The sequence below is a fragment of the Bos indicus genome, chromosome 28, assembly GCF_029378745.1.
Source record: "Bos indicus isolate NIAB-ARS_2022 breed Sahiwal x Tharparkar chromosome 28, NIAB-ARS_B.indTharparkar_mat_pri_1.0, whole genome shotgun sequence".
Lineage (NCBI taxonomy): Eukaryota > Metazoa > Chordata > Mammalia > Artiodactyla > Bovidae > Bos > Bos indicus.
Window position 1 is genome coordinate 28375637 of NC_091787.1, and position 24429 is coordinate 28400065.

The 24429-nt window shown below is 44.9% G+C and overlaps 1 protein-coding gene and 1 long non-coding RNA gene across 2 annotated transcripts; one reads left to right on the plus strand and one right to left on the minus strand.

Annotated features, from left to right (window-relative positions):
- Positions 1-137: 137 nt before the first annotated feature.
- Positions 138-7522, plus strand: ANAPC16 (anaphase promoting complex subunit 16). Its single transcript, XM_019953701.2, has 3 exons — positions 138-300; positions 5589-5663; positions 6698-7522. The coding sequence occupies exons 1-3, from the start codon at positions 159-161 to the stop codon at positions 6811-6813; spliced, it is 333 nt and encodes a 110-aa protein (XP_019809260.1). The 5' UTR covers positions 138-158; the 3' UTR covers positions 6814-7522.
- On the minus strand, positions 258-22012 carry LOC139180427 (uncharacterized). The gene is made up of 3 exons (XR_011564683.1): positions 17615-22012; positions 16513-16590; positions 258-341 (listed from the first exon to the last, which is right to left on the minus strand). It is a non-coding gene; the product is annotated as an uncharacterized lncRNA (long non-coding RNA).
- Positions 22013-24429: the final 2417 nt, after the last annotated feature.

A 24429-nucleotide genomic window follows, 5' to 3' on the forward strand; every position in this document is an offset into this window, starting at 1 on the left:
AGTACAGAGGGTAGAAAAATTTGGAACTAATTCTTGACTAAACTGTATGCTGGCTTTCATGGTAGCTGGAATGAAATGCTGTCAGTCTCACTTCCATAAACTTGCCAATTGCTATTTTTCTTTGTCTGTAGTGAAGTGAGAATTCTACTGGAGAGGAAATGGCTGCCTCTTCGTCCTCCTCCTCAGCTGGTGGGGTCAGTGGAAGTTCTGTCGCTGGATCTGGTTTCAGTGTCTCAGACCTTGCCCCACCACGGAAAGCCCTTTTCACCTACCCCAAAGGAGCTGGAGAGATGTTGGAAGGTGATCTCATGCTGCTTTTTGCTGAATAATTGGATTCAGACCTGCAATGAATATTAATTGTAAAGAAGCTATTAAGTGGATTAGTTACGAGTTTGTCCTGATTTCAGCTCCACATTTCATCTCTTGTCCTCATTTCAGAATATCTTTAAAACACAAATGTTTCTCCAGAATTAGAATTTTGGAGCTGAAAAAGACTTTGGAAATCATGGAGGTCATTTAGAGTTATTTAGATCCAGAAAAGATAAAGTGATTTGACCATGTGAAAAGACAGTCAGCACTTGAACCAGGAATTCCATTACACTCCTGCTCCAGTTTGCTTTATCCTGGCACCAGTCGGCTTCCCTATGGTTAGTAGGTTTCATATATTTTTTTTTCTAATATAATTCACTTATAGATAGATGAAGAGATTCTGAGAGAAAATAAAAACCAATCTACTGTTCTTACGTGGCCCACTGCAGGACAGTGTGGTGTGGTTTCTCAAGCACTGGAGCTGGATCTGCATCGAATCATCCCCCATCTTATTCCGCACACATTTGCAAACTGGCTGGCCAAGATCAGGGCACAGGCTATAAGCATGAAACAACTTTAGCACCTAGAATTCATCAGGTACACTTCACTTTAGGAGATGGACCAATAAATTCTTAATAGAGAGCATTAAAACCTCCTAAAGAGCTTATTTAAAATGCACATTTCTGGCTCACCTATAGATTCCAAATTAGTCTATAGCACAGGAATCTCCATTTTGACTAACATCCAGGGGATTCTCATAAAAATGGCCCTTAACTATTAAACTATTCTTCCTACCTCAGAAAAAATCAGCCAAGAACCTATTAAAGATTCAAAAATCTTGATTCTAGCACATCTGTGCTTAATTGTATATTGATCCTTTTTGCTTTAAATATTGCAAATTTCAGTAAATATACTTAAAAATTAATCTGGAAATATCTGAGAAAGGCACAGACTGTAGTTAAGAGTCAGCTTTTGGGGGGTGGTCTTCATTTATATCAGGTATAATAAAAAGCAGAGGTTTGGATTAAGCCAACGAAGACAGAAGTATCACTTGTGATAGGAAAACATAGGAAGACTGGGACCATAGGGAGGACTGGGACTAAACATAGGAAGACTTTTTAGAATTGGTTCAAATCATGATTGGTGAAGTAAACAATCAGATATTGTAGTTAGTGATACATATGAGGTATATGTACTGATACTTCTGTCTATGCCCTTTTGTTTTCTTCAATTAGCTGAATACTCAAGCTAACATCACGGAGTCTGGAGGTAGTGAACGTCTAGGGCCTTGTTTGCCATATTTGGCACTAAAAATAAATTATGACTTAAGTTATATGCTGCAGAGACCTGGTATTAGGAAGTTTCTCCCAAAACAAATCAAAAGTTGGAGGTACTTAAATTGCTTAATGAGTTTTATGGCAGCAGAAAAGGAATCCTTATTTAACAACGAACCCTTAAGATTAAAGTCATTTAAAGTCTAGCTATAAGAGGAATTTAATGCATGTGGTCTCAGAGCTGTCAGCATTCTTTGTTGGTGTACACCAGACTTCTTGGAAACATTAAAGAAGAAAGGCTTCTGAGATTAGTCTAAATGTTGATGTTCTAACAAGTGATAGTTCTGTCCACTTTTATTCCATCCCAGTATGCTTCATGGGGGACTGTGTTGCCTTTCTACTGTAGAATGAATTTAAGTTTAAATATGCAGTGCCCAGTTTTGGATTTCTTCCTTAGGTTTAAAGTTTCACCTATACATTTAAGGACAAACTGAAAATTTAGAGGTGGCAGCCCTTGAACTATCTTGAGTCAAGTGAAAAATGTTAAACTGAAAAGGCTACCCTTAAATTTGAATTAAAAGGGATGGTAGATTTGGATACCTCATCCTGCTATGTTTATGGGTGATACTACTATGCAAGTAATCTAATGCACGTGTACCTGACCATTTTTCTTACGGTAGTTTAATGGAATACAGGCATACCTTGTTTGGTTGGGCTATGCTGATACCGTGTATCTTACAGATTGAAGGTCTGGGCAACCTTGCCTTGAACAAGTATGTTGCGCCATTTTTTCAACAGCATTTACTCATTGCCTATCTCTGTGTCACATTTTGGTAATGCTGACAGTATTTCAAACCCTCCACCAGCAAAACGTTTACATTTCCCTGAAGGCTTGATGGTGGTTAGTATTTTTTTAGCAGTATTTTTTAGACATAACGCTATTGCACACTTAACAAACTACAGCATGGTATAAACATAACTTTTATATGCAATGGGAAACTAAAAAATTTGTGTGATTTGCTTTATTGCAGTGGTCAGGAACCAGGCCTACGACATCTCTGAGATATGCCTGCATGAAAATAGAGTAGGAAGGGTTGCCTCTTCAGAGCAAGAACAAAAGCAATTAGGTGCTGTTTATTATCTTAACAGGTTCAACTTGGTCTTGCATCCTCCTAGTCTAGGATAATAAACCCAAATAACCTGTACTTAACCTTGTGTATTAACTTCTTTGTGTATCTGCTGTCTGATATCAGACACCTCACATAAGCAGTATACTGTACAGGACTTTTCAACATTCCCCTGCCTTTGGCTAGGATTCTCTCACCCAGATATTAGTAAGCAAATTAGAGACTGCCTTCCAGTCTGAAATGGCTGGATTTTGGTGGCATCGTACGCCACTGGAGCATAAATTATCTGCCATTGCCTGTTTTCCCGCTGTGGGATAATAGGCTTTTAAATGAATTTGTTAGCATCCTATTTATTGGAGTTAACAGTAGTGTTAGATTTGGACAATTTACTGAACTTTTCACCATTTATAACCTTTACTTGTCCCTTAAGAGGAAAGCTGATGTATTGCTACTTGGTGTGTTACAAAGAGTTTGATTACAATTTCTAAATGGAAGACAGATTGCCCCAGGCTGACTCCTCTCTGGAGAAATTCCAGACTTTAGATTGTTACAGATATCACATCTAATAGGATGTAGCTAAGAAGCAGTGGACTTTGTGGTTAATACAAAGCTGCAAATCAGCAAAAATGTGTTCCGTAGACATACAAAGCAGCAAAGTGATGTGCAAGTGCCTTTTTGAAAGATTAGCTTACATCCTTTTGCTTTGAAGTTCATTATCAAGGGAAATATGCAAATGTTATAATTTAAGCATTTATCCTAATAACACCTGTGATTAAATGTAAGCGGGAGGTAGCACTTTGAAGAGCTTGCAAACAAATCTTGGCCTGGTCCTTACAGCCAGAATCCCCACTGCCTTGTATGATATCCTCAAGTTCAGAATCAAACCACCTGAGAAGAGCTCTAATTCCGTATGCTTTGCTCTTCCTAAAATAAAACTTAAGTTATAATTTGATTCTTTAAGCAAGGGTATGAATGCTGGCATACTTACACAATTTATTAGGCATAATAAAGTGCATCATTAGTGTCAAATGTTCACACAGTCCCTCTTCCCATTGTGGGATTCATAGTTATTTTCAGGCAATTTCCCTTATTTGAAAAACTCAGTAATATCATTGGCTTACATTTCCCTTATTTGAAAAACTCAGTAATATCATCTTAACATCATAGATCTTTAAACTGGACAGCCAGTATAATATTCAATAATTGAAAATTAAATTTTTGCTCAGTTTAGATAATATACTTATAAATGAGTTACATTCTGCCAGAGGAATGGGGTGGGAGGAGGGAATGGGATCATATCCCCATATGACACAATATTTAGAATCATCTTCCAATATTTAGAAAAGAAGTTGAGTTTAAAGAATAACACTCTCCTCAAAGTCTACATCACTATATGAAATTATATTTTGAAATAATATATAATATGCATATATATTGCTAAGTTGCTTCAGTCATGTCCGACTCTGTGCAACCCCATAGACGGCAGCCCACCAGGCTCCCCCATCCCTGGGATTCTCCAGGCAAGAACACTGGAGTGCGTTGCCATTTCCTTCTCCAATGAATGAAAGTGAAAAGTGAAAGGGAAGTTGCTCAGTCATGTCCGACTCCTAGCGACCCCATGGACTGCAGCCCACCAGGCTCCTCCATCCATGGGATTTTCCAGGCAAGAGTACTGGAGTGGGGTGCCATTGCCTTCTCCGATGCATATATATTAATACATAATAATTTTCATACATATTATGTATGGAATAATTATATTTTTGCACCAATTTTGAAGATATTAGAAGCCCTCTTGGTCATATATTTAAGCTATTTGAATATAGTATCTATGGTTTTTCTTATTTATCATGAGCTTCTGAAATGAGGTCTTCCTTGTGTGAAACTCGGCATGAAGCCAGAATATGTTAGTCCTGTCTCCTTGTCACTTAATAGCTGGTTGACGGCAGCAACCCGTGATTGATGGGTGAGTGCTTGACACCCAGCAGTGTTGGCATGAACTGCCATCTAAAAAAAGACAGCCATGTCCTCTACCTTCATTTGTTTTAGAATTTCTGCAATAAGATCCCTTCCCTGAATGGTTTCTGCTACCCCATGAAGTCACATTTTCCTACATGAGTTCTACGTCTTTAGGGGTATGTTTTGTTGGATCAGCCCTTGCCTGATAAGGAATAACATGAACTAGCTTATGTTTCACAATCATCTTCCAAGTACTGGGGTGACTGAATTAGCTACCTTCATGTATCCAGTTCTTGGCATCAGTACAATGCTAGGTTCTGAAATTGCACCATACTTTTATCACCATCCAAATTGCAGTGTTCTGGTTTAGTTGGAAAATCAAGGTTACAATTTGCGTTTACAGAATGAAATTTCCCAGCAGTGTTTGTGATGGTCACTGTGATATAATTTGATATACAAAATATTGACAATAGCTGTTTTTCTTCAACTTTACTTTGTAGAATGAAAACGATTAAGAGTTTTGGTGTACCTTTGTATTTTCAAAGTTCAGGGCCACATGGCCAAATGCGTTAGTTGTCAGTGATTGCTTGACATACAAAATAGGAGAACATTAAGAAATTGTCTAGTTAGGATGGGAGAAATGTTGACCAGGACATCAGACTGGGGTTTCTTGTTTTTGTTATTTTAACACTATTTTTAAACTCTTGAACAAGTAGAGGGACTATTTTAACATTCTAGGTATAGAAGTAGCTTTTATAACACAGTATTGTTAATTCTAAGTGAAACAGAAGCCCTTTGTAAACACTGAAAACCAGACCTGAATGTAAAAGCAGGGAGAATGGATGTGTTTACTACGTTTATCAGAAGCCATTAGATTAAAATGGACTGGAGCAGATTAAAACTTGTCCTCTTCTGTTTCTAGACGGCTCTGAGAGATTCCTCTGTGAATCTGTTTTCAGCTATCAAGTGGCGTCTACGCTTAAACAGGTGAAACATGGTAAGCACGTGAGTACTGTGTACTTAACTGAAAATGAACTTACTAGGGAGCGGAAGGGTGGGAGAGGGGCACTTAGAAAGGTCAGAGTGCTCTGTAACAAAAACTCAGCAAGGCTACTCAAGTGGACTTCCCAAATTGCCTGCAGACAAGAACATTCTACAGCTCTTAATCCACACATAATGTTACATTAAGGCTTAAATTTGAAGTCAGAGGGGTTAGTTTTCTAGGGGAGTTAATGCTTCCTGCTGCTGCTGCTAAGTCGCTTCAGTCATGTCCGACTCTGTGTGACCCCATAGACGGCAGCCCACCAGGCTCCCCCGTCCCTGGGATTCTCCAGGCAAGAACACTGGAGTGGGTTGCCATTTCCTTCTCCTCTTGTATTGCTTTTTCCACTCCTTCCTGAAAGCTTCTTTTCCTGTTGTCCTCCACTGGTAGCACTGTCTGCATCTTCGGGTGTGTATGTAATACTTCTTGGTCTACCTGGATTCGAAGATCCTGGTAACACCTTTTCTACTCTATCATGCCTCACCAGGTCTTCATTATGCATCAGGGAACTCTGTTCCACCACCAAACCAGACTGTTTCTCCCCTGAGAACATAATGTTGGGGTGGGTGGGGGTAGGGGGAGCTGCAATTGCTTGTAACCCTAGGTTTTTGGCTTTTTGGGTTTGTTTGTTTTTTGTAGCATACAGGATCTTAGTTCCCCAACCAGGAATAGAACCAGTTCCCCCTGCAGTGGAAGCACAGATTCTTAACTACTTGTAACCCTAGATTCTTAGTAGCAGTCACAAATTTCGTACACAAATGGCATGGAATATAAGTACTACTATTTTTTTAAGATTGTCTTAAGTAATTATCCTACAATTAAAAATAAAATGTAAATTAAAAGATTAGGTCTTCTGACAACATAGGGTAAGACCCCATTACTAGAATATTGAGGGGGGAAAAAATCTTTCTAGAAATTATTTTTAAATCAGTCATCATCTTGCTGCTTGGTGTATAATTAATAAATACTATCTCATTGGTTCTTTACAGATCAGCAGGTTGCTCGGATGGAAAAACTAGCTGGTTTGGTAGAAGAGCTGGAGGCAGATGAATGGCGATTTAAACCCATCGAGCAGCTGCTGGGGTTCACACCCTCTTCAGGTTAACCTGGCCTGGATGGTCATCTCGGGTGCACGGCAAGTGCAGGTCTAGCAAGGAACTTTTCTTACAATGTATATAGCCATCCAGAGATTCACGGCTCCATCACTGAACTGTTAATTCATATTCATACTTGGTTTCTCTGTGTCTATACACAAGCAACAAATTCTTAAGTGTGTGATCTTGCAGGGAAATGTTTTGCTTATTTGTTTAAAAAAGTATTGAGAATTGGATTTAGACGGTCGACATCAGAGAACCAGGAAGTTTGGGTTTAAAAGAGATTTATAAAACTTCACAATCCAGGACACATGGCAGAATTGGCCAGATGAAAGACATCCCTCCTGTCATTCACGCAGTTCCTAGAATCCTCACCAGTCAAGTCCAAGGTCAGGATCTGAAGTTATAAAATACATTTCTGACCTAAAACCCTTCTTTTTGCAGATGAATGTGATTTCGACTCAGGACTTGTCCAAATTAGGAATTTTTTAATGTTTGGGATTTTTTCTATTTTTAGACATCTAATTCTATAGATTCTAACTTTTTCTAACCTCTTCTAGGCATGCCAATGCTGGCAAAAAGAATTGCTTTTTGAATGTTGAAGTTCTTGTAAAAATAAAGCAGTGAGCAAAATCCTTTTAAACACAGAAATCCTGAGTTCATCTTGTTGGTGGGCTCTGGCAATTCTGTAGCAAATAAATCCTTTGAAAGAACTCCAAATTGGTTTCTTTATCCTTTCAAAGCCTCAGGGATTTGGGATAGGGGGAAGAGGTCAAATTACTTTTTTATAAGAAGGGAATCTAAAAACCATTTCTCCTAAACAAATGGTAGATTTGCTTCATCTCAGGGATATTTGTTTTTTTAGAAGTATATGAATTTATCATCAACATCTAAGTAGGTTTTTAACCATGATAAGGAAAAACCTGATAAGCTAAGAGATAATCTTTTGTTTTTCCTCATGGGACCCCCACGTCCACACTACATAGTTAGGAGAATCATTTAGATTGTATGCAAATTTTGCCCCAGACAGAATTTGCCTTTCTCCTCATTAATAACTTGTTCCTGACCTGCTTAGAGTCAGTTAATTATGAATAAATAAAATCCCAGTAGCAGTTGGCCTTAATCTCAGGAGTTCAGAACGTTTTAATACATACTCCGTGACAAGGAGGTGGTGGCCTCATTGAGTTGATACGGAATCTGAGCACAGGGAAGATGAAGACCCACACATGGCCACGTAAGCCCAGACTCCGAAGAAAATCTTGGAACTTAAAACAGATGGCAGTTTACTGACAATTCAGCCCACTAACCTTGTCTCTGAAGCACATCAGAGCACAAAAATTACCAGCCCTCAAACTCACTAATTTCCATGTAATACTTCTTAACCTAAACCAGTTCTATTATTGAAAGCCATTGAATTTCCTAACATTGTCCTTTTGGGTATCAACCATCTTCATGATTACCAAAGGAAAAATTTTAAATACCTAGTCTGCAATAAACCTTGCAATCATATTTTCAGTGACAGTTTAGAAACAATCACTGACTTTCATTGATTTATGTAACTAGAGGACCCACCCACTATATTACCTCGTCTTTACCCTCTGGTATTGAACTTAAAGAATTTTTGTCTCTTTAAGTTGTACATTTCTTTTCATGGCCTTAGAAATTGAAGAGATCTATAGAGTTCAGTGGAAATACTTTCTGAAGCACCTTTTCCAGAGACCGTTCAGCTTCTCCTTGAGTGCTGCCAGAAACAAGACCCTCACTGTTTGAAGATGGCCCCTCCCTCTCTGCACGTTTCTGTTGGTCATTATGTCTCATCTATAACTCCTATTACCATGCTTTGGGCTTGAAGATGGACCTGTTGTTCATCTTTCATCACTTCTGCACTCATTATGTGCCAGTCACTCAAAGGAACTAATTATAGTCCTTTCAGTAACACTGCAAGATATTTAAAAAAAGCCCTAATACAGATGAACTTAAAGCTCAGAAAAGGCATTACTACATGCCCAGGCTGCCTAGCTAAGTAAGTGGCCAAGTCTGGATTTGAACTGAGTGTGCCAGGCTCCAAAGCTGAGATTATTTTATATACATATATATATAAAATTGAAAGGTTTATATATATATACATACACACACATATATGTATCATGCTTCATCCCACTGACCCCAACCCAGTGCCTCATACAAAGAAAAACACTAAAATCTTTTTTTTTCTAGTGATAAAATGAATTAACTACCTGGAGGAAATAAACCTTAATACCACCCTCCCTGCTTCCTCTCACTGCTTGGTGATAAGGTTCAATGAAGGAACAGCCTCTTCCTCTTCCTTTAAGAACTGATTGGAAGTAGCTATGTCAGTATCTACATAACCTTTTAAGATTCGGCATGATGAAGTTAGATGCTTAAGGGATACATACCTTGTGTGTGTATACCTGTCTTCCTCCTTGTGTGTGCAAGGAGGAAGACAGGGAAGATGGCAGCTAATGGCACCCCACTCCAGTACTTTTGCCTGGAAAATCCCATGGACGGAGGAGCCTGGTAGGCTGCAGTCCATGGGGTCGCTAGAGTCGGACACGACTGAGCGACTTTCCTGCATTGGAGAAGGAAATGGCAACCCACTCCAGTGTTCTTGCCTGGAGAATCCCAGGGATGGCGGAGCCTGGCGGGCTGCCGTCTATGGGGTCGCACAGAGTCGGACACAACTGAAGCGACTTAGCAACTTAGCAGCAACAGCCAGGATTTCACAGACAGCCTCCATCTTAAGAAAGCTGATGGTAACGAGTGTTTCAGTGCATAAAACACTTTGCAGTTTCATAAATGTCTCATCTTGAATCCCACATCAACCCTGTGAGATAAATGAGGCAGGTAGTTGACAGTTGAGGAAACCAGTACAGAGAAGGTAAAGTACCAAGATTATTAACCAAAGTACAGTTAACAATATAGGCCTTTCAAACCTTTATGCCTTCTAGTTTGTCATACACTAGAAAATGTGAAGGCAGAATTTGCTAATAAAGAATTGTTCACATCAGTTTGATACACAAAACTTACATAAAGCTGGTTTTACTTTTATGAAGTTAAAAATCTTACTTTTTTACTTTAATTATCTAAGATCAGCATCGAAGTTCTCAGTGTTCACTGATAAGCTTAAGTGCTTTATTTATTAGTGCCATCCTATGCGTGATACTTACCTGGAATGACAGTGGTCTGGAACTCTAAATCAAGTTCCTGACACTACGATCTCTCTGCTCAGTCCACTTACTTGAAGCCCTCAGGTTCCCTTCCCCCACATGGTTGAGAGGCCTTGAATCCCTTGTTTCCGATCAGAACGCCAGATACTGAAGTGTAGAAACTTTGGACCTTAAGGCCAAGCCAAAGGTAGAAGAAAAGAGATAGGACCAGGAGATGCCTATCATCTACAAGGAAGAGGAGGAACAGCCCAAGGACATGGTTCCCTTTCAGGCAAACCCAAGAGATAGTACACTTGGAGGAAAAGGCAGTTATGCTTCTCCCTCTCGTTTTGTCAGAGCACCTAACCTTGCCTAAAGTATCTCGCCTGGCCTCCTTGTAATTGCCCAAAGTTCCAAGCAAGACAAATCCTCTCCACAAAAGAGGTACAAGGTTTAACTAACAGATACTTGGGGAAGTTTGGGGTTGCAGGCAGAAGGCAAATGATGCTGGATCTCTGGTTTCCCAGAGCTGAGTTGCGATGGAAATGGCACCAAGAGTGAAGAATGGGAGGAGGAGGCTGGAACGGGACCCTGTGCTACTAGCCTGCCTTCTTACTTCGCATCTGGTCAAAGAGGGAGTCTCAGAACTTAGAGCTGAATGGAAGAGATCTTAGAGACCATCTAGTTCATCCGCCTGGTTAACAGGCCCTTACCTGTCTCATTCATTGCTGTATGTATATTCAGTAGCTAGGACACTAGCCGGCACATGGTAGGTATGCTGCAGGTATTTACTGAGTGAATGGAAGCATGAATTTGTTGTATGTTTATGTTTACCCTCATGTGGAAGCTGGGCTAGCTATGGTGCAGCATCCATACTGGAGAAACGCCTAAGGCAATTAATTGACAAGACAATAAGCCAGAGCCCAGCCTAGAGCTCTCTATAATGCTGTACTGACAAGCGGAAGCTGTGTCCAAAACAGCCATGGGAGGAGCCTGGGAAGATGATGCTGGTGGCTCCCTGCCTTCCTCATAGGCTCCGGCACACAGGCCCGATGGTGGTTCCGCACGTCAGCATCCACAAGCTGCTCTCCACCTCTCCAGATACTCTGATTTCTCCAGCCTGTCCAGTCTTCCTGCTGCTGCTGCTGCTGCTAAGTCGCTTCAGTCGTGTCCAACTCTGTGCGACCCCGTAGACGGCAGCCCACCAGGCTCCTGTCCCTGGGATTCTCCAGGCAAGAACACTGGAGTGGGTTGCCATTTCCTTCTCCAACGCATGCATGCATGCTAAGTCGATTCAGTCCTGTCCAACTCTGTGCGACCCCATAGACGGCAGCCCTCCAGGCTCCTCTGTCCATGGGATTCTCCAGGCAAGAATACTGGAGTGGGTTGCCATTTCCTCCTCCACCAGTCTCTGTAGAGAAGCTGCTTCTCCAGAATCCACTTACTTCATTTTTATAATATAAGCTCTTTAGGGAAGGTAATGAAACAACATACAGTTTATTACCAGGAACAACAGCTGCTGCTGCTGCTAAGTCGTTTCAGGCGTGTCCGACTCTCTGCAACCCCATAGACAGCAGCCCACCAGGCTCCTTTGTCCCTGGGATTCTCCAGGCAAGAATACTGGAGTGGGTTGCCATTTCCTACTCCAAAGGAACAACAGAGTGGATGTTTATTTCCAAATGTCTTTTATTCACTCTACAGACATTTACTGAGCACTTACTCTGTGTCTAGCATCTGCTAGCTGCTGAGGATATGCTGTCAATCAAGACACAGTCATCGGCTTTGAGTTTATATAGATATATTAAAAGAGATAAAAGTAATTTTCAGTCTAAAAACTGTATGATAACAGAAACCATGTAAAATCAGAGACAGCTAACCCAGCTGAATAAGGGTTAGAGAAGAAGAAGGAAATGGCAACCCACTCGAGCTAAGACCTGGAGAACAAGTAGGTGGGGTGAGAAGGAAGGACTCTAGATGGAAGGTACGAAATATGCAAAGGCCCAAGAGTGCGGCAGGGCATCGTGCTTCTGTGGGGCTGTGGTTGCTTTGTTATGGATGATTCATAAAGACAAGAGATGAGACAAAACTGGACCTGATGGGTTTTGCTAAGGAATTTGAACTTCAACTAGAGGACAGTGGGGAACCATTAAAGGGGTTGAAGTAGGGGAATGACAAGATCTGGTTTCACTTTAGAAATCTTAGCTGCCAGGAAGGAGAAGGCAATGGCAACCCACTCCAGTACTCTTGCCTGGAAACTCCCATGGACGGAGGAGCCTGGTAGGCTGCAGTCCATGGGGTCGAGAAGAGTCGGACGCAACTGAGCAGCTTCACTTTCACTTTTCACTTTCATGCATTGGAGAAGGAAATGGCAACCCACTCCATGTTCTTGCCTGGAGAATCCCAGGGACGGGGGAGCCTGGTGGGCTGCCGTCTATGGGGTTGCACAGAGTCGGGCAGGACTGAAGCGACTTAGCAGCAGCAGCAGCAGCTGCTGCAAGGCACAGTGCAAATTAGTGGTGATAAGACCCAGATCCTTTTGGAAGCTGTCATGGAAATCCAGGGGAGACCTAACTGCAACCTTAAAAATGTGGAGACAAGAGGATAGATTTTAACTGAGAGTTACTCAAGGAATAGCCTTATGTGGGACCTGGTAACTCGTCAGACTTGGAGAATTCAAGTAAGACACCTGGGTTTCATGTCTAAATAGCTGATGGACAGGATTCTATTCACTGAGACAGGGATACAGGGAGAGATGTGGATTCAAGGAGATATCTGGCAGTTGACTCTCTGGTCTATAGCTCAGGAGAGTGATCTGGGCTAGAGTTAGATTTGGGACTCTCCAGACTAGAGATATGCAGCCAAACGTAGGCACGAATGGCACTGCCCAGGGAGAGAACCCAGAGTGAGAAGAGAATTAGAACCTTCTCAGAGGAGGAGGAGGAGCCCAGGAAAGCAAGTGGCAGGAAGTCACCAGAAATGGCTGGAAAATGAGGAATATGGCATCAGGGAAACCAGGAGAAAGGACATTTTAAGAAGGGGGCTGCTGCAAACACCAGTATCTGGTGTAGCCAAGCCGTTAAGTGACAGGGGTGGAGAAGGCCTTGGGACTTTACCAAGGAGCTTGTTGGTGACCTTGTCTCGAGAGCAGCCACCTAAGTGGCACAGTGGAGGCGGAGCCAGTCTGCTGTGGCTGGGAGAGTGAGTGGAAGGTGAAAATGTGGGGCCAAATCTAGGCAACACTTTTAAGAAGTTCAGTGGTAAGGGGAAGCAAAAATGAGGGGCAGGGAGCATGACAGTTAAAGGAAGAAACACAGTCAAGACATTTGTTTTGGGGAGAGGCCAGAAAGAGGGCATAATTGAGGGTGTGAGGTCCCTGACAAGTGGGAGGGATGGGACCCAGAGCCCAGGTGGGGCGATTATTAGAGGGGAAGGAGGGCGAAAGGGTAGTGCTGATGTGGGTAAATGCAGGTGAGGTGGCAGGAAGCTGAGGGAGTTCCCATCAGTAGGCTCCTTTTTTCTCTGTGATGCAGGAGGCAAGTTGGTCTGTGGCCTGTGGCAGGAGGCGGGAACAGTGGGATTGGGAATGGTCCCTGTGAAGAATGGGAAGGAGCTGACCAGGGTCAGACTGCCAAGCACATTCAGGGGCCATTTGCAGTTCAAGTCCCTAAATTTGCCATGGCAGCAGTCACTGGAGAAGTATACCAGGAGCTCCTAGCAGCCTGGCAGTAGGAATAGAAAAAAAATGCATAGTTGGTGGTTATACGGTAAGCACAAGAGGGTAAGCAGATGGTTGGTCTGGGGCTAGTGAGAGAAGGAAGTAAAAACAAGAAGAGGTTACCAGAGAAAGATTAGAAGGGTCAGACATTTCTTGAGTGGAAGGCAATGGCACCCCACTCCAGTACTCTTGCCTGGAAAATCCCATGGATGGAGGAGCCTGGTGGGCTGTAGTCCATGGGGTTGCGAAGAATCGGACACGACTGAGCGTCTTCACTTTCACTTTTCACTTTCATGCATTGGAGAAGGACATGGCAACCCACTCCAGTGTTCTTGCCTGGAGAATCCCAGGGTCGGGGGAGCCTGGTGGGCTGCCGTCAGTGGGGTCGCACAGAGTCGGACATGACTGAAGCGATTTAGCAGCAGCAGCAACTATGTCTCTGGTAATATGTAAGGCAACAGAAATACAAAGAAGGGGCAATAGTTCCCAAACCTAGCTGTGCCTCAGAATTAAGCTTAATAAAAATACAGACTCGCTAGCATGATTCCTGGGATCCAACAGGTCTATAATTAGGGGTCTCGTGTAACTCTCCTGCAGCCAGTTGAGAAAACACTTGGACCAGTGAAAAAAGCAGAGAAGTCAACAGAAACACGGAATCTGTACAGCACCATAACTCCATGACTCTGGTGTATACGGGGTGCTGTGGAAGCCAAGAGGGCTTGGTGGTGGGAAGGAAGGGGAGATGACATTTTCCTAGGGAAGGTGAGCCTGGGCCTGAGCGGACTGGTCAGTCGGGGTCAGAGGGGAAGATGCCAGAGAAGCATTCCAAGTACAGGGACTAGCACGCGCATAGGCAGGGCTGCATTCGTGGAACTCCGAAAGTCATCTGGTGTGGCTGGAGCTGAGCCTGTAAACTGGGGAGGGGTGTGCCCTCTCAGGAGAAGGAAGCAAGAACCAGACTGTTTTGAGCCATGCTCTACTTTCCATCAAGACAGCATTTCTCTGACAGGGCCAGGGTACACCTAAGAAAGAGGCCAAGAATCCTGCCCTTCACAATAAATAACTGGGGAAGCAGGCTCCTCAGGGCCCAGAAGGTTAAGCCCCTTAGCCTGGCATAAGGCACCAGAGTGATCTTTACCGGCCACCAGGCAGTACTGTTCACGGTGCTGTTGCTCTGGCTGAGAAATGAAGCATTTACAGATTTGTACTTATTTAGTTACTTTTAGGGGAAGGCAGATGTTCCAAGCTCAGAATTACCGAAGGAACCTCCCTTCTGGGCTCTGAGCCAAACCAGGATAAGAGGCAGTCTGAAGGGATCAAATTTAAAGTATATGGACAATGCGGAGAGATGTTGTTCCCCCTGGACTGGTTTCTCCTCCTTCCTTGCCTGGCCCTGAAGGCCTGAAGTAAACTCCCACACCCTCTCTCCCTCTCCTTATTCTCAGAAATCTCCAGGCATATAAACCACACAAGTACGGGCATTTCATCTGTTTAGCAAACCTAAAGTTCATGCTTGGGGGTTGTTGAAGTCAGATTCTACCCACTTAACTTTCTGCAGCGTCTCCAAAATACAGTAAGTCTGGAATATTCTATGAAGTCAGGGCAACTTAGCTCTCCAACATACTGCCTAGAGGACAACCCAGGACCTTCTATCCTGGACCAGTGTCATTGCCCAGAGAAGACTCGAGGCTCATTCTGTGATACTGCTTCAATGCTCAAGGCTAGAGTGCTTTTTGAAAGCACTCCCGATCATGGAAAGGAAAATCACAGTCTCCCAGCCTGCCTGAGATGGCAGCTGGAGGATCCAGGTGCTATCGCCTCCAGAGACCTATAGACTCAGGAGCCAGGAAGAAAGCAAGACCTCATCCCCATGCCATCTCTCAGTACAGAGGAGAATTCATTCTGAGAGCAGAGCTAGAGAAGCAGCAGAAGCGGGGAGGGATGCCCAAACAGGAAGGCAGCATTGCGCTGCCTGGGATGGCAAGCCCCAGCTGCACCCGTAGTTAAGCCTTACTCTGCTGCCAACCAGCGGGCATCCTCATTGAGCAAATATGAAAGCAGAGGCTCAACCTCAGAGTTCTACACCTCTTCATGACCCTGGGGAATCTAAGAACAGAGGAACCATCATCCAGCCTGAGCTTTTGCAGTCTCTTTTGAGTCCTACTGGCTCTGTGGCCAGAATGAACTTTCCATGAAAAAAGAGTTCGGCTTCTAGAAGGTGTCACTCTAATACTCTTCAGTTGAAAAGCTGCCGAGGGGAGGAGGACTCCCCTGGTGGTCCAGTGGCCAAGACTCTGCGCTCCCAATGCAGGGGGCCTGGTTCAATCTCTGGTCAAAGAATGAGATTCCACATGCTGTAACTGAAAGATCCTGCATGTCACAAGATCCAATGCAGCCAAATAAATAAATTAATGTTTTCAAAAATAAAAAAAAGCTGCCAAGGGGGATAGGAAAGGCTTCGGGAATGAAGGTATGAGTGACCATGAGGGCCCAGGCTCAGTACCCACACCTCTCATTTGGCACATAGGCTCCCGGGGTAGGTACAGGTCATATCCAGGCACTCGAAGAACGTTCATCATGGTTAATATGTAGTGAGGAATTACTATATGTGGGGCACTGTGCTAAGCACTTCAGACACATAATGCCATTTACTTACTGGGAGAGGGTAGCAGAAAGGCTATGTGGGGCAGAGGAAGCCACCAAGGGATGGCAGGAAAGAATCCCATAGTCTAAGAGCTGAAGGGCCTTGGCAACTGTATTCCTTTGGGCTAGGGCTGCCATAACAAAGTACACAGACTGAGTGGCTTAAACAACAGAAACTTAATTACCTCATAGTTTTGAAGTCCAGAAGCCCAAGATCAAGATGCCACCATGGCTGGTTCACTGTGGTTGGTTCCTGCCGGAGGCTGTGAGGGAAAGGATCTATTTGAGGCCTCTCTCCTTGGCTTATACATGATCACCTCCTCTCAGTGTCTCTTTACATCATCATTGCTCTATGCACATCTCTGTGTCCAAATCTCCCTTTTCTTTAAGGATGCCAGTCATCATCTTAGATTAGGGCTCACCCTACTGACCTCATTTTAATTTGATTACCTTTTTTCAGGTTCTATCTCCAAGTGGCTCAGTGATAAAGAACCCTTCTGCTAAGGCAGAAGATGTGGGTTCGATCCTTGGGTCGGGAAGATCCTCTGGAGAAGGAAATGGCAACCCACTCCAGTACTCTTGCCAGGAGATTCCCATGGACAGAGGAGCCCGGTAAGCTACAGTCCATGGGCATGCGAAGAGTCGGACATGACTTAGTGACTAGACAATAACATCTCCAAATAAGGTCACACGCTAAGTCACTGGGGTTAGGACTTCAATATATAAACTTTGAGGAGGGACACAATTACACCTGTAACAGCCATGGTGTCTGACCAAACCCTCTCCTTCTATAAATGAGGATATTGAAGTCTCAAGTGAGAAAGTGACTTGCACGGGGTTGCACAGCAAATTGGCAAAATTAAGACTAGACCCCAGGTCTTTGGGAGCTGCAAGCTTTGTGCTTACTTCCCCGGAGTAGGAGTAGTGCTGGCTTTGGGGAAGTTCCTTCTCTAAGAAGGGAATCCCTGAGCTTGGACAAGTCTGGGAAGCACCCAGTCGAATCTCTATCAGCCTCTGGGGAGGACATACTAAAACTCTCTTACAAATCAAGATTTGGGAAAAGACTCTGAAATGCTAGAGTGGAAAAAGCCTTATTAATGGAGCATAATATAAGCACCAGGGTTTATTTTCAATGACCAGGCCCCTCATTAAGGAGGCAGACCTGTGGGTGTCATAAAGGAAGAGCTTTGCTGCTTATCTGCTGCCCCCAACAGCTCAGGTTGCTGAGTACAGCTGGGTGGTGCTGGCTGCTCACAGACTCCCCTACTGTTTACTCTCTGGGCTTACCTCTGCCTCCAGGCTGGCATCTAGCCTCTCTGCAATCAGTTGTGACAACTCACTAAAAAGACTCTTTTGCAAGTCTCATGCAACATGCAGGAGCAACATGAGTTTAAAAGCCTTGCTCTTGCAGTTTCAAAAACAAGGAGGCAAAAATTGAGATTGAATATAACACGGAAGTGTGGGTGACACCAAACCGCAGATGAGCTGATAGGCTGTGGGGAAGGAAGTGAAAAGTTCACCTTGTCCTTCCCTGTAACAGAGGGCTATTGGTTTTGTAGAGGTTTGCTTTTTTAAAATCTTTTCATTCAATAAAAATAGCTCGGTAGGACAACATATTATAGCATTCGTGGAAATAAAAACTAGGAACCACATCATACAACGTTCTGCTCCAAACCTGGCCCTGGTTTCCCAGGCAGCTCCCAGTTCCTCCTGATTTATGCAGCAGCCGTGGAGGCCCTCGCCCCATCCCAGGTGGAGTCTGGCCTTCAGGGAGGAAGGGAGGAGGTGGTTCAGAGGTATCAGCTGTTTCCCTTGCTTCTGAGCCAAGACCCTCGCCTCAGCTAGAAACCCAACTTTGTCCCCTGTGTCTGCCTTCCGCACCGTGAAAAGTTTCCATCACAAAGGGCTGATTCAGGAAACCAAGGTTAGAAGCAAACGGTCTTATTTGAAAATGGTGAAGGCCAGCCAGGTTTTGGGCTTCCTGCATTGATTGCTCTCCCAGGGCCTGGGACCAGCCCAGCAGGGTGGGGCCCTGCAGCTCTGCAGGTCACAGGATGTGAAAGTGGGGACTGAGGTTAGGAAAAAGAATAAAAGGCTAGGACCAGAACACACCCAGCAGAAGGCCATGTGCAGCTCTCCTCTTCAGGGTTTCCTGTGGGTACACTGAGAACATTGTGTTCTGGCTGTGAACTTACCCAGCTGAGCCGCTCCAGATTCGGCCCCTGGGTCCTAGTGCTGCCTCTCGCTAGCCTCAGCCTTCGCTCACCTGCACCACACGAAGCCCACTGTGGGACCCCAGGAGGCCACTTCCATTGTGCCCTCCCTACTGTGTGAGGCCCCACGACCAGACTGTGGGCACTGATGTTCCCGATCATCATGAAGCGTCCTCAACTTGCTTGGCACTGCCACGTAGTAACATCTCATGTTCCTCACGACAAAACATCCTGCAGATGACAAAGCTGAGGCTCTGGGAAACTGGGAGGAACAACCAAAATCAGAAATTCAAGGTTTTTGGACCCAGATGTCCTGACACTTTGTTCTTCAGTTGCCCAGTCGTGTCAGACTGTTTGCGACCACATGGACTGCAGCATGCCAGGCCTCCCTGTCCCTCACCATCTCCCAAAGTTTGCCCAAGTGCATGTCCACTGCATCAGTGATGACATCCAGCCATCTTATCCTCTGACACCCTCTTCTCCTGTCCTCAATCTTTCCCAGCATCAGGGAGTTTTCCAATGAGTTGGCTGTTCACATCAGATGACCAAAATACTGGAGCTTCAGCTTCAGCATTAGTCCTTCCAATGAGTATGCAGGGTGAATTTCCTTTAAGATTGACAGGTTTGATCCCCTTGCTGTCCAAGGGACTCTCAGGAGTCTCCTCCAGCACCACAGTTCAGAGGCATCAATTCTTTGATGCTCTGCCTTCTTTACTGCCCAGATCTCACAAACATATGTGACCACTGGGAAATCCATAGCCTTGACTATATGGACTTCTGTTGGCAGAGTAATGTCTTTTACTTGCTGTGCAAACCCGACACTTCAGGGATAACTATTTTAAGACCAGCACTTCAAATCATTAAAATGAATGTAAGCCTTTACCCTCAAAGTTTCTCTCCAGATGAATTTGATGAAAAGGTGATTTCCTAACAAATTCTCCAAAACAACTAAAGGCTTAGGCATGTGGTGTAGCACTGTCCAGAGGAGCTTGGAGAGCCCAGTGCTGTCTGCCCTGTGCCTCAGCTCCCTGGACCTGCCACCAGGAGCCTGTGTGAAGCCCCACAGCAGGCCTGGCTTGTTCTGGGCCTGGGTAGGTCTTGAAACTCAGAGGAATATGCTGGGCCCCAGCCCAAGGAGCCAAGAATCAATGGGCCAGTAGAGCAGGAAAGGGGCCTAAGGAGGGGCTGGAAGCACTCTGGTTAGAAGAGATTTTTACAGTTTTCAAAATGAGTTCTGGATTGTCAATTCCAGACGGTGAACCTCTTTTTCCAAATCATCCTTGTATCCTGTGGGTATGCCGGTCCTTGGTAAACAGTTGCTGGACGACCTTCACGACCTGAATGGAAATCTCTCACCAGAAAGAAGGCCAAGCCTGTAGCTATGGAGCAAAGTCATTCCCAACTGCACATTGAGCACCTACTGTGTACTAAGTAGGCACTGATTGATAAAGGGCACACAATTGCTAAAAACAAACATACAAACAAAGGGAAGGCAGCCATGGTGTTGGCCCCTCCTAGAGATCAGAGTCTTCTGGAAAGAAACGCATTCAATAAGCAAGAACAATTCCAAGGGTCCAGGGTTATCCTAGAGCAAGTCAGGAGTGCTGTGACTGCATGCAGAGCAGGGAGACCTAAGGACGCTGAGGGCCCAGAAAAGTCCTTGAGGAAGAGCTCTTCAAACTGAGACCCAAAGGGGAGTTAGGAATTAGCCAGAGGAAGGAGGCTGGGAAAGGGAGCTTCCAGCAGAGGTAATAGTACTTGTGAAGACCTGAATTTAGAGAGCAGGTGACTCACTGAAAGAACTGAGAAATGTCTTCTGTCTTCAGAACCCCACCAGTGGGAAATCTAGTTCTCACTTCAGGGTAGAGTCCAGCTGTTGTTACTGTCCATGAGAAAGGAATCCTGCTACTTCCCTTTGGCCTTCCCCTAGGCTCTAGGCTCCAAATCAGAGGAATCGTAAAAGCTGACTGGGATATATCCTGAAGCAGAAAGGCCATAAGAGTGGCCTGAAAGGGCAGGTATTGGTCCAGGCATGGGGACCCTGAGCTGAGATGCTGGGCAAGTCACTTCCCAATTTTCAGGATTTATGTATTCTCAGTAGTTAGCCTGACACTCAGACCTTCCTGAATTAATGAATGACTGCAGTTTCCATCTGGAAAAAGATTTCTTCCAATGCTAAGATTCTGGGTTTGAGACCCATGTTCAGTCCTTCCCAGGATTCTTTTGGCAACAGAAGTGCCAAGAAAGGAAAGAGTACACTGACCAGCAAACCCACAGCCAATGTTTGTTGAATGAATATGTGATTGCTCTCCCTGAAGTCACTCTAGAAGCTTTGATGGATCCTTGCTTCTCTTAGCAGCTGCTCTGATCTCTATCACTTCTAACCCTGTGCAGTCATTATTGCCCACATACTTCACAGACAGACATCAGATTTAGTGGTGAAAATAAATCCTAGATCTTGTCTTCAGGATCCATCCTAGAGGAAGAAGATAAAAGATGACTGCAGGAAGCTGAGAGGCAGTGTAAGGAAAGAAGGGAGAGGACTAAGATGGTCAGAGTCTGAAAATCAGTGCATATTCTCACGTAACACTCCCTGTCTTAGAAACCCCAAACCTGCCCAGTGCTCTGCCCCGTCCAGTGAACAGCTAGAACTCACCAGGGCTGGCTTGGAAGAGCTCTGGAAATGAGCAAGTGCTCCCTGAGCCACCAATCCCCTGACTGCCCTGAATCAGGCGCTATGGTAAGGGCAAGAGTTCCCAGCTGGGCACACCCTGAAATGCATTTTCCCTCTCCTGTGGGTTTCCAGGCTAGCCCACAGAAGCCTGATTCATCCACAACCGCACTGAAACATAGAATTAATTCCAGCTATACCCTGGGTGAGCTAGGCCATTATGGCAACCAAACCACCACTTACAGCATTATTTTGATGGGAAAATGTGTTCTGAGCTCCAAGCAACCAAATTATAAGTGGGACACAGGCACACCCAGGTTCGAATCCCAGTTTTAACACGTCCTAACCATGCGGTCAGGGGCAAGGCACTGTCTTCCCCAGCCTCAGTTTCTTGATTTGTAAAAGAACACTTCCTTTAGGGGCTGGAGTGCTGACTGAACAGGCCCGTGAAAGTGCCCCTTTCCTTTCACAGGCACGTTTGTAGGGAGACGTGGAGATGGGACTCCAAACACAGTCCCTCTGATGAGGCTGTACCCAGCGTGCACGGTGGCAGCCCTAGCACCGGACTCAGGCTCCAAGCAAGTGTTCACGGGATAAATGAGCTGCTGTCTTAGAAATCACAGAACATTCCTCATCTTTGACCTTCTCCAGGCTCTGACGGGCTTATCTGAGCCAAGAAACTTCTCCTGCCCCAACTCAGCTCCCTCTTTCCCAATCTCCCCATGAACAGCTGGGTTCTGGTTTCCTTTGCTCCTGATTCGAGTCTGATTTCCTTTGCTTTGCCTCCAGAAGGGGCCAGAAGCCCTGACCTTTCACCAGAGCCTGGACGTGTGCCCACAAGAGCAGGCGGGGGTGGGGGTGGGGGTGGGGGTGGGGCAGAGACCCAGGCCACACCCGCAACCGGCCCCTGGAAGACCACTCCTCCTGCTGCCTTTGGGTTTGGCCCCTCCTTGCTCTATTTGTTTCCAAGCTGCAGCAAGAACGGTCTGTACTCAAAGATGGTGAAACAGCCAAGGAATCCGTAGGGTCCTAAAGGTCGACCTTCTTCCTTTCCTTGCCCTTGTTCCCAAATGTTAGTTTCCTGGCCTTGGGCTCCTTGTCACCTACCCAGGGTCACAGGCACTGTGGAGGTCAGTCACCTTGAACGAGCCTTTCCTACACTGCCCCGTGCTTCCACAATCGTCTCCACAGCCATCCTCACTTCTCCCCATCTGGAACCACAGAGCTGTCCCAGACCCTCCCTCCCTCTGTCCAGATCTTGTCAGTGGCCCCTTCCCACTGGGTCTCCACTGCCGCAGCTCTGCCCCACCTCTGTCTAACCCCAAACCCCATCAACAGTCCTTCAATAGCAAAAAAAAAAACCCCAAAATCTTTCAGAGTAATACAAGCTCATGATAAAAATCCAATTTCCAATGTCTCTACAAAGCAAAATAAAGGTAACCTTAGTTTTTAACCTGAAAAACAAACAAAAAAAGATATGAAGTGAAAAAGTAAAAGCCTCTTCCTCCCCTCCGTCCCTCAGAGATAACCTCTGTGGACAGTATCCTTCTAGATGTTTTCTCTGCACATCTAAGTGTGTGTCTGCTGGGGAGTGTCCTCTGTTTTACTTTCAGAATGAGATGAGAGGATACAAACTGTTCTGCAACTTGTCCTTTTTACCTAACGACATATCTTGGGCATTTTTCCAAAACTGACCTCACTCTTTTTAACATCCACATAATGCTCCATGATTTGGAGCTTATTTAACTATTTGCCACAGACACTCAAGGGGGTTTTCAGTTTTTTCTGTCACTATCTAACTGACTCTCAGCCTCTGGTCTCAAACTTCCAATCTGCCTTCCACACCGCCGCCGGATTGCAACACCCAGTCTATCATACCTGGATCAGCTGTCTTCCCTGCATTAGTGTTACACACAAGGTGTCTTATCTTTCCTCCTTGGTCTTAAGCTCAGGACAGGGTGTTAGCCTTAGAGGCCGTGACAAGGACAGCCTATCAACTGTGCAGTTTTCGAGCCAATCTCAGTGCTGCCCTGGGAAAGTGCAAGGAGGTTCTCAGGCCACGTGGATATTCATTTTCTTTTTTCATATTTGTATGCTGAGAACTCTGGGGCCCTGGCTTGTGCCGGGCACTGGAGCTCTGAGATGAAACAGATGCAGACCTTCGCCTCTCAGAGCTTGCAGTTCAGTGGGAAAGAAAGGCATTGTACATCCACACAGATAAATACATGGATAATTACATATGGGATGAGGGCTTTGAAAGGAAACAACCAAGGAGATGGGAGGGGGCCACCAGGAGCGAGGGCCTGTGAAGCTGGCAGACCGTGGGATCTGGTTTCCATTCTAGGCCACTTCCCCTTTACTCTTCTCAGCTGATGAGAAGGGAAATCCCCCTTTCAGTTTTAACTTTCTGTGACAGTAAGACACGCTATCAGAGCTCAGTGGTAGCAGAGTTCCCCAGGCCAAATACTTACTGAGCACATACCATATGTAGCTAACATACAGAGGTAGGGACATATGTGTGTGTGTGTTGGGGCAAGTTGTGGTGTTAGGTGTTTAAAGATTTAAAATAGGTGACCTCTGAAGGAGTTTACAACTTGATGGAGCATCACGCCCAGGAGAGGATCATTTCAATATACATCAGGTGAGAAGAGAGCACAGCTCATCCACAGCTCTGAGAACTGAGCACTAGCTTCACAGGCAGGCAGCTCTGGGCTGGACTCGCTGTCCTGCACTCACCAGCCAGGGAATGTGGAACTTTCCAAGTGTGTTCAAAAAGGGCTCCTGGAGGGCCCGGAGCTGAGACAAGCTTGGAGTATGAATCACAAGAGCTAGAAGGGGATCTGGGAAGGTTAATCTGTGTGAAGATGGGAACAAGCTGAAGGGAAGATACTTGACTTCACAGAGGAAAAGTAACCCACAGGGAACCTGAGCAAAGTCAACTATACCAGCCTTGGAAGAAAATCCAAGCACAAAAGAGCAGTTTAAGGAGTGCAAGCATCCCCCATTCTCCTCCTGGGAGCCAAAGATTTCATGCCCCAGAGAGGGCACCAGATGGGAGAAGACAGAAATGTTACCTCTGCCAGTCTCACTTCCAAGTCTACATGTCTGTTTCTCTTTAGCGTGATTAAAAATATTGTAAATCATATGCTTTTACTTTGCTGATGTTCTCTTTGTGAGCCACTGTATGTGGCTGTATATATTTTGCACATCTACATACG

Bases quoted from the DNA above. Each gene is read 5' to 3' on its own strand.
- ANAPC16 (XM_019953701.2), top strand. From the start codon at position 159: ATGGCTGCCTCTTCGTCCTCCTCCTCAGCTGGTGGGGTCAGTGGAAGT. The intron at 301-5,588 runs GTGATCTCATGC...TTCTGTTTCTAG, and splicing joins AGCTGGAGAGATGTTGGAAG to ACGGCTCTGAGAGATTCCTC. The intron at 5,664-6,697 runs GTAAGCACGTGA...GGTTCTTTACAG, and splicing joins GCTTAAACAGGTGAAACATG to ATCAGCAGGTTGCTCGGATG.